At 44.2% G+C, this 13,921-nt stretch overlaps 1 protein-coding gene across 4 annotated transcripts in view; it reads right to left on the reverse strand.

The window, feature by feature from the left end:
- TFPI (tissue factor pathway inhibitor) overlaps positions 1–13,921 on the reverse strand; it is a 49,855-nt gene that overhangs the window by 17,279 nt on the left and 18,655 nt on the right. For all 4 annotated transcript variants that reach the window (XM_083713614.1, XM_083713615.1, XM_083713613.1 and 1 more), the window contains exons 2-3: positions 8,585–8,710; positions 1,369–1,569 (exon numbers count right to left, since the gene is read on the reverse strand). In XM_083713614.1, the coding sequence (XP_083569740.1) occupies positions 1,369–1,569; positions 8,585–8,696 (313 nt within the window). In that variant the 5' untranslated portion in view covers positions 8,697–8,710. The remainder of the gene's footprint in view (positions 1–1,368; positions 1,570–8,584; positions 8,711–13,921) is intronic.

Here is a 13,921-nt window from a genome sequence, read left to right on the forward strand (position 1 = left end):
TTATGTGCAGCCATGTCATCTTAATTTTTTCAGAGGTGACGTTTGATCAGGAGTAAGGCTCACGTGAAGTACCAACAGCTGTGGACAACTAGGCATGTTGAGATTAATGCAAGAAGAGAAGTGAATGAGAGCAGTAACGGGATTTGATATTTCAGCTGAAACCTGAATCCAGAGACCAGCTGGAGTGTTCCAACACACGAGCCTAACCCATACACAATGAATTTCCTGGCTGATTGTCAAAAGCTAATCTGCAATTTGAATTTGCTGGCCTACAAGTGTTGCCAGTACTATGTGTGTTTGTGTTGCTGTGTGTATTTGCTTTGTTGCAGCTTTCATGATCACATGGATGGCAAAAAGGGCAATCTGCTATAATGGCGCTAGTCAAAGTGGGTGGGATGCTTCACGAACCAAATATGGTACCCATTCCTGGAACATTAGGGGGCAAGTTGTCAGTCCTCCCCATCAGTTTAAGAAACAGTGTGCTATAATGCTATGTTTTAATGGGCTTTCCCACGCTTTTCTTCATATTCAAGAATTGAGCCAAATGCTTTAAGCAGCTCTTAGCTTTCCGTGTGCCTTGAATGATGGTCAGGGATGTCATGGGCGACACTGGCCTCTGTCCCTCTTTCCTTCCCTCCCTCCTCTGATGCCCTCTGATGCAAACAACATGGCAGTCAGTCCTGCCATTTGAAAACCTGCTGCTCCTATTGGCTGCCTCCAATACTAGACATGAAATGTAAAGGTAAAGGTACCCCTGACCGTTAGGTGCAGTTGTGGACGACTCTGGGGTTGCGGCGCTCATCTTGAGCTATAGGCTGAGGGAGCCGGTGTTTGTCTGCAGACAGCTTCCGGGTCATGTGGCCAGCATGACTAAGCCGCTTCTGGCGAACCAGCGCAAGCAAACGCCGTTTACATTCACGCCAGAGTGGTACCTATTTATCTACTTGCACTTTTTGGCGTTCTTTCGAACTGCTCAGTTGGCAGGAGCTGGGACTGAACAATGGGAGCTCACCCCGTCACGGGGATTCGAACCGCCAACCTTCTGACCGGCAAGCCCTAGGCTCTGTGGTTTAGACCACAGCGCCACCCGTGTCCCAGACATGAGGTGATGTATCAGTTATTTGTTTACTTATATAAAGTATTTCCACTTCAGCAAAAAGGCTCCTGGAAGCGCTAACATGCAATCAGTTTAAAAAAGACTGTCTTAAAATATAGGGGGGAAAGAAAGAGGGGAGAGAAGTGGGAAAAAAGCAAACCCAGGCACCAATTCATAAAGTGAAATAACATTTCCTATAAGGATCCGATGGGAGGAAAATGTGCTGCATTTAAGCTAAAGAAAGAGAGAAATGGAGGAAGACATGTACTGACCTGGTACTACGCACTTTAGCTGGCACTCCTCTAGAGTCAGAAAGTTGTTTTCATTGCCTTCGCATCCGCCATAGTTAAAGATTTCACACTGGCGGGTTTGGATGTCAAAGTGATACCGGACATGCAATGCTTTGCAGGGCCCGCCATCTGCTTTGAAGGCACAGATGGACATGCCCAGTTTCAGTGGGGGCCAAGCAGGACCTGGAGGAAGATGAAGGAAAGTTCAGCATATCATAATCCACTTATAAACACCATTTCCAACTCCAGCTCTGGCGGGAAGGTAAACGGTGTTTCCGTGCGCTGCTTTGGTTCGCCAGAAGCGGCTTAGTCATGCTGGCCACACGGAATCTGTACGCCGGCTCCCTCGGCCAATAAAGCGAGATGAGCGCCGCAACCCTAGAGTCGGCCACGACTGGACCTAATGGTCAGGAGTCCCTTTACTTTACCTTTTACCACTGATAGGTAAGAGAGAGACCTGGGTGTTCAAGCCATGCTACACAAAACAGTGAAATATAGATTAGCATTTGTGGATTACAATAGATCAGGGGTCGGCAAGGTTTACCTTGCCTGGGCCAGTTCACTCCAGTGGAAATCCCTCCGTGGGCTGGATCGCACGTGCACATGAGCGCGCATGCCCACGATTTCTGGCGTCTGCGCAGACGCGATTTCCAGCATCTGCGCATGTGCAGATGTGATTTCTGGTACCGCGAAAGCAAGTCTTCACGTTGCTCTGCACCGGTTTAGTGCAGTGCATGGGGACTTGCTGAGCTGGTGGCTTGGTTCTGGGGTGGCTCGTGGGCCGGATAAATGACCCCCATGGGCCGTTTGTGGCCCATGGGCCTTAGGTTGCCAACCCCTGCATTAGACAGTGTGACACCTATTCCAGTATTTCTAACTGTTTTTATATGTGGAATTGTTTTTCAACATTTGCATTGTTTTTATACACTCATTTTTTAAAATATTTTAAAATATAATTGTTTTATACAGTGGTGCCCCGCAAGACGAATGCCTTGCAAGACGAAAAACCCGCTAGACGAAAGGGTTTTCCGTTTTGGAGGTGCTTCACAAGACGAATTTCCCTATGGGCTTGCTTCGCAAGACGAAAATGTCTTGCGAGTTTTTCCGACTTTTTTTCCCTCCCCCCCTTTTTCTAAGCCGCTAAGCCGCTTATCCGCTTATCCACTAAGCCTCTAAAAGCCGCTAAAAGCCGCTAAGCCGCTAATAGCGCTAATCTGCTAATCCGCTAATGGGCTTGCTTCGCAAGACGAAAAAACCGCTAGACGAAGAGACTCGCGGAACGGATTCTTTTCGTCTTGCGAGGCACCACTGTATACTGAGCCTGTTCTTACACTTTTTCTGTTGTATAGTTGCAACCGTTTTCTTTGTTTCAAGATTGCCCATTTCATTGACATAACCTGTCCTGGAGCCTACTGGTTAAGGGTAGGTAAGAAATCTAACAAATAAGAAATTATACAAATGGCACCCTGGGCTCTAAATGCACGCCTGTTTTTCTTGCAGGGGGCTACGGATATGTTAAACGTGCCACGTCGTCCCTGAACGCCGATGAGCACCAAATGTTCTCCAGAGGGCAGCATCGCCCCACAAAATAACGCACCAGGGAGTCATAAATTCAACGGACTCACTGGAACATACAGATCTGAAGCCAACACCCACCCACAGTTTTTGCAGTTTCCTAGTAAGAAGCTGACAGGCCACAAATTGATACAGGACCAAGTTTTTAAAAAGCCAATTTGGGGATTAGGTGCAGTTTAAAAGGAAGCAGCTGCTCTTAGACCTTAGAAATTTCCCCCAGGGTGGTGTGTCCCTTTACAGTTTTGTGAAGGTGGAATTCTGTGAGCACACTCTTCAAATAAAAAATCTGCAAGAACTTTACAGAACTGCATATTATTATTATTATTATTATTATTATTATTATTATTATTATATTTATACTGCCCTATACCCACAGGTCTTATGGCAGTTCGTAAGGTAAGATCACACCATAAAAACACAAAATACATAACACAAATAAAAACGAAAACAACTTAATAATCCCCCCCAGCACATTTTAAAAGGGCCTTGGATGTCAGTCAAAGGCCTGGTTGCAAAGGAAAGTTCTTGCCTAGTATCTAAAGATCTATAACCATAGCACCAGGCAAGCCTCCCTGGGGAGAGCATTCCACAAACAGGGAGCCACTGCAGAGAAGGCCCCGTTCTCGTGTTGCCACCCTCCTAGCCTCTCGAACCTTTTAATTGTTCTCTGAGATGGGGAGGGAGGAAAAAGTAAAACCGGGATGTTCCGGGATCAAATCAGAAACCGGGATGCCTTCTGTAATTCCGGGACTGACCCTGGGAAATAGGGACACTTGGAGGGTATGGTACCAGGAGTGGTGGTGGGGAGCTAGTTGAGATGGTGGGGAGTGTTGTGTGGTGCAAACACATACCTGCAGGAGCACTGCATTGGCTCTGCTGGTGTGTCTGCACCATACTGACCAGGCTGCTGTCTTCCCCTTGCACTCCTAGTAAACAACAGTGACACCCTTGCTGTGAGGTCAGGCAAGTGCAGGCACAGGCAAACTCGGCCCTCCAGATGTTCTGGGACTACAACTCCCATCTTCCCTAGCTAACAGGACCAGTGGTCAGGGATGATGGGAGTTGTAGTCCCAAAACATCTGGAGGGCTGAGTTTGCCTATGCCTGGGTAAGTGCATCCACCCATCTAGACTGTCCGCTACTCAGTAAATAGCTTCAGGGCCCTATCCCTAAGCCATAGACCCAGCCTCACATACCTTTGAGCTGGTGCTAGATATGGATGCCAATTTTCTTTCTTTTCTAACACGCCAACCACAGATGCGTTTGGGCCTGATGCCCAACAATTACTGTTACTTATTTTAAAAAAGAAGCATTAATTAGAATATTCCACTAAATATAAATACAGTGGTACCTTGGTTCTCAAACAACATGGAACCTAAACACTGCAAACCCGGAAGTAAGTGTTCCGGTTTGTGAACTTTTTTCGGAAGTCGAATGTGCTCCGTTTTGAGTGTTACACTTCCGATTTGAGTGCCACACTTCTGTTTTGAGTGTTGCGCTAAGATCTGTCTGTTATTCCTATTTATTTTGCATTTTTGTTTTTGCGGCTCTTTTGTTTTTGTGACTGTGTGGAACCCAATAAATCATCATACTCATCACCATAATTTTATTGTTTATACCCTGCCCATCTGGGCAACTTCCAGCAAAATATAAAAAATAATAAAATGCCTGACATTAAAAACTTCCCTAAACAGGGCTGTCTTCGGATGTTTTCTAAACGTTGTGTAATTCTTTACAGTGGCGGAGTTTCATGCTCTGGCACCGGGGGGCGGAGAGCAGGTGGGGGCGGGCTGGCATGCATCCTGGGGGTGTGGCATGCTGCCTGCAGGGGCGTGGCGCCCAGTGCTGCCAGGGTTCAACCGCTATGGCATCCCACCGGGATCGCGCTGCTGGGGGCGGTGCGCTCCCCCCCATTCCTCTTCCTCCGCCAGTGATTCTTTATCTCCCTGACATCTAATGGAAGGGCACCACTGCCGAGAAGACCCTTTGCCTGGTGTGTGTATATAGCATTTTTGGATTGCTCTTTGGGACGTGACTGTAGACTATCCTTGGCGACATGTCTGTGGAGGTCATCACCATGAACTCTTGCACTTTAAAATTGACCGCTGCACCACCTTGTTTCCAATGAATTGTATAATATTATAGGATAATTGGCAGCTGATGTCATCTACTCTCAAGGCTAAATTACAAATCTGCTTCATTTTTAAGTTGCACGCAAGCAATTGTCCAGGCCTTTGTTCCCTGGGGCCGGGGTCACTGTGAGTGAGTCCGCAGTGATTCCTGAAATGGCCCATGTTTTGTTCCTATTTGCAGCATATTTCTCTGGGAGCTTCCCCATGACTAACAGAAGCAGAATAAGTGCTGCAAACTGAGGCAGCAGTTATTCCCAGATGACTTCATGATACAGCATTTTAAGCTCAGTCCTCGGGGGGGGGGGGGGTAGGACAGATTTTTTAAAACAACAACAACATTTAGAGAGCCACCCAGTTTCTTGCCGGTTTCTCATGGCCCCGCGTGGCTTTTATTGCTATGGAAGTGTTGGCTGCTATGCATGTGTGGGTTCAGATTTGTTGGAATCCACAGGGAGAAGTTAGGCAGAAAGTGTGTAAATTTTGAGGAAGGGAACCTGAAAATCAAGCATGTATGTTGGCGGAAATAAGGCAGAGCTAGGATGCTGGTCCTAATAAGTCCCACAGAGACCATGCCTTATGCCAGGGGTGCAAATTGACGAAGACGAATGTTATAAATAAACTATTCCACCAAAGGTTTAGCCTCCACTGAATTGCAAAAGCAATCTGAGACTTGTTTTTTTGGGGGGTTGAGCTATCTTTTCAGCATGCTTGCTGCGTCCTAGAATGACACTGAGTACACTGGAAATAATGCAAGCATGGAAGAAATAGTGATAGCTACATAAGAGATGAAGATACGTTGCTGCATCTCAAAATGAGGTCCTCTTGGTCTGCAAGTTCTGGAAGGCTTATAGAGCCCTTTGCTTCTTTTATTTACAGTGGTATCTTGGTCTCAAACTTAATCCATTCTGGAAGTCCATTCCAAAACCAAAGCGTTCCAAAACCAAGGCACACTTTCCCACAGAAAGTAATGCAAAATGGATTAATCCGTTCCAGACTTTTAAAAACAACCCCCAAAACAGCAATTTAACATGAATTTTACTATCTAACGAGACCATTGATCCATAAAATGAAAGCAATAAGCAATGTACGGCAGTCACACATTCAATCAATCAGTAGCTGAACTGGGTTAGCAGTGGTTTAGACCACAGCGCCACCCGTGTCCACTGACTATACACAGCACAGTTCATGAAATATAATATAGAGGGTCCATTGTACTGGAGCTTATGGCAGAATGCTGAAAAGTAGACTTTACACGTGGCTATCACAAGAAAAGCAGCCTCGCATCTCCTCTACCCCTCTCTTTTGAGAATGTCTAATAAAGCAAAACTACCCAGCCAAAGCAAATCTCTTTCCAGAATGCGGCAGCAATTTAATTCTGCACATCCATTTGTGTACAACGGGCTTTAGATTGGAACAATTGATTTCAAATGGGTACGAGTCGCTACGTCTTTTTGTGGCCTGTTCTTCTGCCGGCTAGCTGCTTCTTTTATAGGAAGGGCTATTCCCACGTATATGCATTCTGCACAGCTGTAATTGCAAGGCTCTTACCAAATACATTTCGCTGATGAACTTTATCAAGGGAAAACAGCTTGTCACACAGAGAGAAGATGACCTTCTTCTTTTGTCCCCTCCTTCAGCTTGGTTTGACAACTTGCCAGCCACCCAGGCATACTTTGCTGAAAGCTTTTCCTGTTAGATGAGCCCAATTGTCAAACTGTGATGCTAATACTTCACAGGCCTTCCCATTTACAAGAAAAAGGCATTTTGACTGCTGTGACTCATTCCCTTTGGGAAACGCAGCCGGGGGTGGGGTGGGATAAAGGTTGCTGGATATGATCCAGCACCTCAGTGCTCTCTTTGTAACACACAAAATAACGTGCGCCCAGGAATTCTGGTACAAAAACCACATAATGCATATTTTGTGGTTTTGGGCTCTATCCTCAGTGCTGTTCCATAGTAATTGTCTATCCTTTGCTGTTTTTTCGTTTGGTTCAGATTAGGGACAGAGGAATCAACCTATTTCCATTCCATGTCAATTTCACATGTGCTTATTCAAAAATCTGTTCCATCTTATTTCTACGTTAATTTTGTGTTGTTTTTTTTTAAAAAAAAATCTATAAGAAATTTCACACTTAAATATGTTGTTAAATTTTAACAGAAAATATGTACGGACAGGTCTTGCTATCCAAACACTCATTGTATGAAAATTCACTTATCCAAACACGAGGAATTAGCACCCAAACCTCGATATGCACACTGCAGATTCAGATATCCCAACAGCCAGACCTATGCACAGTACTGTAAACAAATACAGTGGTACCTCGGGTTACATACGCTTCAGGTTACATACGCTTCAGGTTACAGACTCCTCTAACCCAGAAATAGTGCTTCAGGTTAAGAACTTTGCTTCAGGATGAGAACAGAAATCGTGCTCTGGCAGCGCGGCAGCAGCGGGAGGCCCCATTAGCTAAAGTGGTGCTTCAGGTTAAGAACAGTTTCAGGTTAAGTACGGACCTCCAGACCTCCAGAACGCATTAAGTACTTAACCCGAGGTTACCACTGTAAGCAGCTTTTAACAAGCCCTACTTTGGGGTGTTTTGCTGGGAAGTGTGAGGGAGGGAGAGAGATCGCACAAGAAGAGAGCATTTTTTCTTTCCCCATTTGCCTTTTGCAAATTTCAGAGGGTTTTCCTGGGCTTTTTTGTTTTGGTCATTTTGGGGTCTGAATTCCATGACCAGGAATACATTGGAAACGTTCCTATAGGAATCAATGGAAATCATCAACTCGCTATGTGAACACTTGCCAGAAAAATTATTCTTGGAGAACGCATTGTGTTCGGATAGCAAGACCTGTGTGTATCTCATTTTACATATTTCTAAATATATGTTTAAGCATTTGGGTGCATTTTTTAACGAGCCAATAGTTCCATCGCAAAATTCAGAGAAGTGCATAATTCAATTGATGTTCTGATTTGTGTATTAGTCCAAGATGTGTGCATTTAGTCAGCTGACTTGAAAATGTGGACCAAGCAAAATTCTCCTCCGTCCCTAGCTCAAATTAACAAGGTTATGGGTTTTTGTACAGTCAAACGTCAGAAGTCAAATGGAATTTGTTCCAGAAGTCTGACTTCCAAAACATTCGGAAACCAAAGCATGGCTTCCGATTGGATGCAGGAAGCTCCTGCTGTGTTAGCCCTTTGGACACCTGGCTTCCAAAAATAGTTCGCAAACTGGAACATTCACTTTCGGGTTTGTGGCGTTCGGGAGCCAAAACGTTTGAGAGATAAGCTGTTTGAAAACCAAGGTACGATTGTATTTCAAGTTATTCACATGCTCACTGGGCAAAGAATTGCTCGTGCAAACAGACTGCTCAAATATGAGGGAAAACGGAAGAAGGCCACAAAGTTTATGTGCAACTTGGCCCGAAGTAGTGCCATGTTATTGAGCTAAACAGGGGCGCTTGATTTCAATGCGTTGTAGTCAGATCTCTTACCGACAGCCTCTCTATATTCCTCTTCCTCCTCCTCTGAAGGTGCAGCCCCACAACATGGCCCATTGCTGGACAGAATATACAAGATGGCAGCTAGAAAGACATCTGCTCTCATTCTGCTCGCCTCTCCTGAATAAAGCAAAAGAAAACATGACGCCGGAGAACATGATGCATTTGAAATCCAAATTTGTTTTGAAATACCACATTTTGTTTTAATGGTCTTGGACAAGCCATTGACTCTCAGCTTAGCCAGAGTTATCTCCTAGTACAGTGGTACCTTGGGTTAAGTACTTAATTCGTTCCAGAGATCCGTTCTTAACTTGAAACTGTTCTTAACCTGAAGCACCACTTTAGCTAATGGGGCCTCCCGCTGCTGCCGCACCGCCACTACGCGATTTCTGTTCTCATCCTGAAGCAATGTTCTTAACCCCAGGTACTATTTCTGGGTTAGCGGAGTCTGTAACCTGAAGCGTATGTAACCTGAAGTGTATGTAACCCGAGGTACCACTGTATAGCAATGAGGACAAATCGGGGGTGAGGAACCTGGACGCCCCCCCCCCCCAGGATAAAGAAAGGCGCAAGAGGATAGCTCTATGTCCTCCAAGGAATGAGTGCCTTCTAAGTTTCATTCTTCCTCAAAATGATACTCTCCTTCCCTGAAACCTGCCTTCTCCCTGACACCAGGAGAGTTATCATCGTGGGAATGGGGCACAGCTATAATGTCTCTGAAGGCCTCATTCATCACTGTCTCTGCCTCCCTTATTTTTTCCATGTCTGCCACCTTAGCCTCAGGGGATCTAACTTGTTCCCAGAGAGCCAGGAGCTTGTGGCACCTTCAACACACCCAGGGCTTCTGTCCAACCGGGTGATAGTTGTACATGTGGCCAGAACTTCAGGGCTGTTTCCTTTATCCTCCTGTCCCATTCGCAGGAGGAACCTTGAAACCCCTGTGAGTAGCGTGGCCTGAGCCTCTGAAATGATGCCAATGCAAAGTCATCGGAATGGCACTTCCCCTGTGTTTATTTTTATCTTAAAGAGAGGAAGGGGCAAAAACAATACGGAGGTTATTTCTTGCCCTCCTTTCCAGGTATTGTCACCACACAGTTTGTCGAGATGCCACGGGGAGTGCTGCAAAACGCAAACACATCCGGACCGTTGTGCTCGTGCTACAAAGATTTAAATTTAGATCTCAAGTGAGGCATGTGTCCTGAGCAACTGCCCTCTCATTCATCCTGAAATCACGGTTGAAGTGAGTGTAGCTGCCTGCCATCCAATTTCTTAAACTAGGGCACGTGTTGACATTGCCAAGAGCACACACTTCCTTGGCAGGCCTTCCCTTGTTGTTCAGTAAAGGACTCAGACAGCTTCCAGCCAAGAAGGAAAGCATCTATTTCACTCTCTGAATCGAGCCCAAGGCACACTCACACAAAAACCCAACTTCAGACAGCGAGCCCATTCACTTCAAACAGCAGCCCTGTTCTTGACTTCCAAGAGAAGGGCTATAGATTTGGCTACTTTGGAGATGGCTGGATCAAAGTGCGGATTGGCTGGCCCTAATAATGAGGAGAGCGAGACCGCCACCTCAGGCAGCAGATTCAGGGGGCAGGCAGAAGGCATGAGGTGTTGGAGGGCAGAACTGTGTGTGACAGCCAGCCTGTCCTAGCCCTCAGGTGGAATGGAGGACCTCCCCCATCACCAGCATTGAACTTGTGGGGTATTTACAATGCAGTCCAACCAACAACGCACGTTTGCTAGATAGGCACATGATAGGCGTTGAAGCTCACAGAGTTTTCCTGTAAGTTTGCTAGAGAGAACTCTGACACCCACTCCTCCTGATTATATAGCCCTATATAATAAAATGATTCCTGAAATGACTGGATTTTCACTTTGGGGAATATGGCAAACCTAATATATAATCTCCTCACCTTCCTGGGCTCTTCCTTTCCCCTTTTTGCTCTTTCATCTCATTCCAGCAATGTAGAACAATGTAGAACTTCATTTTAAACTAGACAACTATGTCTTTGTAACTGGATTATTATGTTAAGCCTGCCTGAACAAAGCTGTTGTATCCGTTACTCTTCAACAAGTATTCTGAGAGAGTAAATGTTATTTTTGCTTTTTACAAGATGGTTTGTGTCAGGGTTGGACTAGATGATCCTCAGGGTCCCTTCCAATTCTATGATTCTATGATTATGGTTTTAAGAGTGCTGAAACAGTAAAGTTGCCTTCACTTTTGTGCTCTAACTTTCTTCAGAAATGTCCGCTTAACTTACCTTTTTTATTTTAAGGAAGATTCTGGGGCCCCTGTTGACACATGCCTGGCACATGCATGCCCCCAGTACCTCCTTGTGGGAGGCCATGAACATGGATAAACAATGAATGTCCTAGATCGGTGGCATGGTTAACATGTGGTTCCACAGATAGTTGAGCACCAACTTCCATCAGCCTGAGCCAACAGGGCCAATGGTTTATGGGAGAAGATGTCTGACAGTAAGTCCAACACTAGGCTGCCTTCCTGAAAACCTATGTCTTTTATTGCATACTTTCATTTGCTCACAATTTCTCCAAAGAGGTTTTAGTCAAAAAGTAAATGACTTGATCATAAAGTAAATGACTTGATCAAATATCTAGACCACATTGCTACAGTTGAAGCATTTGACACCAATCATACTGAGCTCCTAGAATGCAAGATTATCTTCTATTATTCTAAAGTTTCAGGATCTCACTGAGTAAGCTCTGGTTTCAAAAGAAATATTCTGGGAGCATGTATTCCTAAGTATCTAATTAGGAGCAGAATTAAACTCTCCACTAATGGAACGCTGTACTGCCTTAATGTTAATGACTCTTTAATATTAGAAATGCATATGTTAAACCCAAACTGCTCCCTTGGAGATTTCTGATAATAACCAGCAGAATAATTGAAGAGAGCATTACTCGTGCAGCTTAAGAAACAGAAACAGGTAATGAAATAACATTTGCAAGCAGCAACAATTTTTTTTTTAAAAAGTGAATGACTTGTGCAATATTAATGGAATAGATCCAACACTAATTACAAGGAACAGGATTTCACAAAGAAATTGCCCAATATTTTTGTTCCCTTGAAAAGCATGCCTTGAAGGGAGGTGAGTGGGAGAAGGAAGTGTTTCCACTGAAATTACTGTCTATAACTCCTCGCATTACACAAGTTGGTACAGAACTTCCATTTCCCCCTCCTTCTGTATCTTAAATTCCTAAACTGTTACATCACAGGGGCAGAGAGATGAGGATGCCAGAGACACATTGCTCTCACTTTTCCTCTTCCCTTATGCAATATAGGACTGCTTGGGCTACAATCTGCATTCAATACATCACAAAACTTGGGTTTAAAAGCAGAGCTTGCCCTTACTGTAGCTCTGAATCTGGTAGAGTCAAAGGTGGGGAACAGGAGCTCACCCTGTCGCGGGGATTCGAACCGCCAACCTTCTGATCGGCAAGTCCTAGGCTCTGTGGTTTAACCGACAGCGCCACCCACGTCCCAACAGATAAAGTACAGAGAGACTAATTGGAAGTCATTTTTAATTTCTTGTTTTACAATCCTTCACATCATTGGGAGTACAAAGGATGTTAGTTATAAGAATTGTGTTGTTTCATATATTGCTATGGTCTGTTTGTCAATTTATAGTTGGTTTATTTGATTGTATGTTTGCCTGTTGGTTTGTTTGCCTTCGGGGCACGAATGTATCTATTTTAAAACAATAAAGATAAACACAATGGAAAGGGCTCATGGGGTGCGCTGAGGGGGGCAAGGGAGGGAGGGAGGCATGGGGGTGGTGAGGGGACAGATCCAGCACATATATTTCTAGAAACACCCCCTCCCAGCTGGATTTGATACTGTCAAACGTCCAAAAAGTAGAAAGGAATCGAACTGTCTGTCTTGAGGCAGAATAGTTGTAGTTTGTGAAGCAGCTGCAGTCTCTTTCTGGAATATTTAGTGTGTTGACTGAATGGTCATAAACTTTAATCCCAAACACCTCTTCCCAGAAGCACACCCTATTGCAATTTGCAAACAAACATGCTTAGTAATGGAGCGTTGAGATGTTTTCATGTCACCTTTAAAAAACATGGCTGCCAGGAACTGCCAGGACAGTCAGAGTAGGTAATATTGAGCAATATGGCCCAATGGCTTGACTCAGTATAAAGCAGCTCCCTATAGTATTTCACTATCATTGCTGCTTACCTAGGTAAATTCTAAGTTGGCCAAATGTCAACCCCAGCTATCATTCATTCCCATTTGGGGTGAAATACTGAGGAAATGTTGCCATACATTGGAAATGTAAAAAAAGAAAAGAAAAAAAGAAGGTACCTTTTATCATATGTGGTGGATGTATAAAGTAGTTAAAAATTTCTGGGAGATGATATATAATGAAATGAAAAAAATGTTTAAAATAACTTTTGTTTAAAAACCAGAAGCTTTCTTATTGAGAATTACAGGTCCCGAGATCCCAAAGGACCAGGAAAGACTGTTTATGGCCTAGATCCAGTATATCTGAAGGAGCGTCTCCACCCCCATCGTTCTACCCGGACACTGAGATCCAGCACCAAGCGCCTTCTGGCTGTTCCCTCACTGCAAGAAGCCAAGTTACAAGGAACCAGGCAGAGGGCCTTCTTGGTAGTGGTGCCCTTCCTGTGGAACGCCCTCCCATCAGATGTCAAAGAGAACAACAACCACCAGACTTTTAGAGGATATCTGAAGGCAGCCCTGTTTAGGAAAGCTTTTAATGTTTGATTTATTACAGTATTTTAATATTTTTCTGGAAGCCGCCCAGAGTGGCTGGGGAAGCCCAGCCAGATGGGCGGGGTATAAATTATATATATATATATATATATATATATATATATATATATATATATATTATTATTATTATTATTATTATTTAGGTAGGCGACAAGAGCAGCACGGATACTATTAGCCCAAAGATGGAAGGAAGAATCAACTCCGACCAGAGAAGAATGGCAAACCCAGATGATGGACTATGCCAAAATGCCAAAACTAACTGGGAAGCTCAGAAATCAAGAAGGAAAGAACTTTAAAAACAAATGGGAAAGGTTTATAATTTATTCAAAACATTGGCAGGATTTTAACCACACTTGTAAACTAACGGAAATTATGGATAATTGTGAAGGATAAAAATTCGGATGAATATTGATATGCAGTTGTAAATATTATCATTACGACCCATGGAAGTGATGCGGGGAAGTCAGGAGATTCAGAGTAATCTCAACATCTGGATGTGGAATTGTTATTTGTTGTTATATAAAAAAGGAAATGTCGCCCAAAGTCCAGACATATGGGATTCGGCC

This window comes from Podarcis gaigeae, assembly GCF_964106915.1.
Source record: "Podarcis gaigeae genome assembly, chromosome: 1".
NCBI lineage: Eukaryota > Metazoa > Chordata > Lepidosauria > Squamata > Lacertidae > Podarcis > Podarcis gaigeae.